This window comes from Homarus americanus, unplaced genomic scaffold (assembly GCF_018991925.1).
Source record: "Homarus americanus isolate GMGI-L3 unplaced genomic scaffold, GMGI_Hamer_2.0 scaffold8603, whole genome shotgun sequence".
In the NCBI taxonomy this organism is placed as follows: Eukaryota; Metazoa; Arthropoda; class Malacostraca; order Decapoda; family Nephropidae; genus Homarus; species Homarus americanus.
In genome coordinates, this window is record NW_024714726.1 from 30013 (window position 1) to 34209 (window position 4197).

The following is a 4197-nucleotide window of genomic DNA, read 5'->3' on the forward strand; positions in this document are numbered from 1 at the left end:
TCCCTCCAACGAGCATAATTTTGTCACAGGTCGCAGCATTGTGGACGTCGACGTCTTAACCACTGCCTGTCGGACAAGTCCATTCTCGCCAGCCTTGATTTCCATCACTCGACCAAGGTGCCATTTGTTGCGTGGACTATTTGCTTCTGCTATAATGACTAGGTCACCAGGGCGAAAGTTGCTCCGTGGTCTGAAATGCACTTGTCGAGTTCTGAGTTGAGGGAAGTACTCCGTCAGCCAGCGCTTCCAAAATTGATCTGCAAGGTACTGGACATGCTTTCACCTTCTGTGGTATGATTCGCCTATTGACCTTCCACCTAAGGGAAGATTACCCTTTTGACTTAAGTGCAAAAGATCAGCAGGAGTGAGAGCCTTTGGTTCATTTGGCGTGTTTGGAACTGGGGTGATTGGCCTCTCGTTAACTATGGCTTCCACTTCACAGAACAGTGTTTGCAGACGTTCATCGTCTAAAACTTGTGAGCCCACAATCGCCTGCAGAACCTTCTTCACTGTGCGAATCTGCCTTTCCCATACTCCCCCCATGTATGGGGCAGCTGGTGGATTGAAGACCCAGTCAATATCTGCTTTCAGTAAGGCACCTCTGAGTCTGTCATCTTGTTCCCAACTTTTCACTGCCAGTTTGAGCTCTTTGGCTGCCCGTACCATGTTTGTCCCATTATCCGACCTAATACGCTCTGGTGTACCTCTGCGTCGTGAGAACCTTGTTATTGCGTTGAGGAAGGCATCTGCGTCTAATGAGGCCAAGACTTCTAGATGAACAGCCCTAATAGTTAGACATGTAAACAGACATCCCCAGCGCTTAACCTGTTTCCTCCCTACCTTGATAATGAATGGACCAAAACAGTCCGTTCCAGTGTAAGCAAATGGAGCCTTTCCAGGAGTGACACGATCTATTGGTAAGTCAGCTTGCCTTTGATGCCGACTTCTCCAGTTGTTCCGTCGGCACACTACACAGCATCGTATGATTCTATCAAGCAAGCGTCTGCCCTGGGGAATCCAATACCTTTGCCTCACACACGCCATCGTGTGTTCTCGTCCGGCATGTCCGGCTCTCTCTTCGTGCATCTCCCGCACTATGATTTCACTGATGTGGTGGTCTCTAGGCAGCAAGATTGGCTCCTCACCACTTCGCCCAAGAAGGGTTCCTTTAATTCTTCCCTTTGATCTGAGCAACGTTCGCTCGTCCAAGTAAGGTTCCAGTTTATATAGCTTATTGTCCTTCGGCAGCTCACCCTTTATGACAGTTTGGATTTCTTTCTCATAAGCCTCTTTCTGCACCAATTTTATAATTGTCTGCTCAGCCGACTGTAGTTCCTCAGTGCTTAGCCTCTTCAGTTTGAGGCGCAGGTCTGAGGTCCTTGTACTGGACCCAAGCCACCAAATGAACCTTTTAATCCATGCCACCCCTTTCACCAAGCGGTGCCATGATGAGTACCTGAGCCACAGTTTGGCGAGGGACCACTTTGACTGCTTGCTCACTGCCAGAGCAACTACAGATCTCTGGTGTACTTCGCGTTTCACCTCCGGTAAGTCGTTCAGAACTGCTGGCAGTTCCTTTCCCTTTGGCCACCGTTCTTGAACACTGAGTAGAAAGTCAGGACCTCGTATCCACCGAGATCCTGCAACCAGGTCCAGGACAGGTAATCCCCTAGTTGCATCATCTGCTGGGTTCAGCGATGTGCCGACATGTCTCCACTGGTCAGTTCTTGACAGCTCTTGTATGACTGCTATCCTGTTGGCTACAAACGTTTGAAATCGTCTGCTCGAATCGGCGATGTACTGCAAGACTAGCATGCTATCCGTCCAAAAATAAGATTCGTGTATGGTCATGGTCATTTCTCAGCGAATCGGTCGATCAGCGTTCACTGCCAGGACAGCTGCACAAAGTTCCAGCCTTGGTATTGTCAGTTGCTTGAGTGGGGCCAGCTTGGCCCATCCGTGCACGATAGAGCACTGGATACTTCCGCCAGAGTCTACCATTCTCAGATAGGTCACCGCACCGTAAGCAGCCTGCGATGCATTGCAGAAGGCGTGCAACTGTGCCGAGATGATTTCTTTAGCACATGCTGTTTTTAGGCATCTGGGTACCCTTAATTTCCCTAGGTGGGCCAGTTCTCCTAGCCAGGTGCTCCAGGTCGTGTGATTAACAGCCGACAAAGGTTCGTCCCACCCTAATCGACGCCTGCATTCACACTGAAATAATATTTTAGCCCTGATGATGAATGGAGCCACGAACCCCAGTGGGTCATAAATAGAACTGACCAGGCTTAGTACTCCTCTCCTGGTCGCTGGCCTTGAGTTTGGTTGCACCTTGATGGCGAGCTGATCACCTTCCAGGAGCCACCTAACCCCCAGGGCTCGCTCCATTGGCAATTTGTCTTGCCTCAGATCAATTTCCTTCAGTGCATTTTGCCTCTCCTCCGGTGGGATGGTAGCCAACACTCCTTTGTGATTACTGGCCCACTTAGTTAACCGAAATCCTCCACACGCCAACAGTCTTCGAAGCTGACACGCTAACATTGATGCTTCATTTGATGAGTCCAGCGACATGAGCAGGTCGTCAACGTAGAAGTTGACTTCTGCTTGCGCCACCATGTCGGGAAACTCGGATCTGTGGTCTTGGAATGTGCGCCGGAGAGCGTAAGTTGCACATGAAGGGCTCCACACCCCACCAAAGATGTGCATCTTCATCTCTACTCAGGTCCCCATTCTCCCACCAGAGGAATCTTAACGGATCTCGATGTTCTGGCGCTAAATGGATTTGATGGTACATCGCCTCCACATCTGCCATGATGGCTGTAGTTCCTTGGCGAAACCTAAACAGGACTTCAAGTAATTTGTTGTTGAAGTCTGGACCTTGTAGTACCTGATCGTTCACCGATGTCCTCTTGTGTTTGGCTACACGGTCAAAAGCTATGCGTACTTTGTTTGGCTTATTTGGGTTCAACACCGGGTGATAAATGTTTAATCCAATATATATTTACATAACAATCATGGCTATGTAATTAGTCTAACACAAAAACAATGACACAGTCTACCTGTGTACACAATAAGTACTAATTAAACTTACGTGTTGAAAGTCTAGAGAGAAGCCAGGGTAGGTGTTGACTCTAAGATATGGGTAGCTATACTGAAATGCCCACCCTATAGCCTGGCCCCCTGGCTGGTCAGCTATGGCTGAGTCAGGTGATTATAATTATACATAAACAAACTCCCTTCACACCCTCCAACCTCCTCCTGGGCCTCTCATCTTCAACCATCTCAACACTCTACATTGTGAGTTACAGCCTAACATAACATTTGTTTATATGTCATCATAATTATGTACCGCTTGCGGTAACAGGATATAATATATATTTAATGTCTGGACAGATTCCCAAGAGTTATGCATATTAATGCATAGATTTTGTAAGTATATTTATGCAAAGTGACGTAAAACCACATAGTCTATGGGGCCCCAACGAGGTTACACCAGAGAGCTAACTCCCCCGCCACCCCCTACAAGGCACCGTCGTGGGCGAAGATTTAATTCTTGACCACAGGTTAATATCGTGTCCAACCTCCATCTGCTGCTATAACTTCATGCAATCTGGTGGGCATGGAATCTACCAGATTGCTGCAGATGTTCGGCCAAACTGTAAGAAAACCCATGGACAATGAGACATTAGTAAAATATACTAGGTCATTTTAGCACGTGCACACGCATAACTGGGCTGCATTTGAAAAAAAATTCATGAGGTGCGGGGTTTCTTAGCTGATTCTTTATGTATTTTGCGTGCTGATTCCAAAAATGCCATTCATTTTGCCCAATTAGGTCAGATTTTTATGCTATGGGAATTAGGAAAAAATCGAAATTCTTAAATATGATGTCAAAATTTTTATGCAAAATATATCATAAGAAATGTAACCACAACACATAGGACCAAAATATGTCAACTACATAGATACCTTTACAGTTAGACCTGCATAAATGGCTGTCGCAGAGAATTTCTTTGGTGGTTGGTGTCTGGGGCGTCCCGTTTCAGACACTAACAGTAGTCGGCGAGCACGTTGATATCCCAGCGACCCTGGTACCCCTCCTCCATTACATGGATATCTTGATGGAAGCGTTCTCCTTGTTCCTCACTCACATCACCACAGTTCTCTGGAAAGTAGTCCAAGTGGGAGCTAAGGAAG

The 4197-nt window shown here is 47.2% G+C and overlaps 2 protein-coding genes across 2 annotated transcripts; both read right to left on the reverse strand.

Moving 5' to 3' along the window:
* Nucleotides 1-279: 279 nt before the first annotated feature.
* LOC121879506 lies at nucleotides 280-1815 on the reverse strand. The gene has a single exon (XM_042386165.1). The coding sequence runs from the start codon at nucleotides 1813-1815 to the stop codon at nucleotides 280-282; it is 1536 nt and encodes a 511-aa protein (XP_042242099.1).
* A 45-nt stretch (nucleotides 1816-1860) lies between these two features.
* LOC121879503 lies at nucleotides 1861-2712 on the reverse strand. Its single transcript, XM_042386150.1, has one exon. It carries the CDS (start codon nucleotides 2710-2712, stop codon nucleotides 1861-1863), a length of 852 nt encoding a protein of 283 aa, XP_042242084.1.
* Between the last annotated feature and the right edge of the window lie 1485 nt (nucleotides 2713-4197).

Coding starts and splice junctions, on each gene's coding strand:
- LOC121879503 (XM_042386150.1), bottom strand. CDS start 2,712: ATGAAGATGCACATCTTTGGTGGGGTGTGGAGCCCTTCATGTGCAACT.
- LOC121879506 (XM_042386165.1), bottom strand. CDS start 1,815: ATGCTAGTCTTGCAGTACATCGCCGATTCGAGCAGACGATTTCAAACG.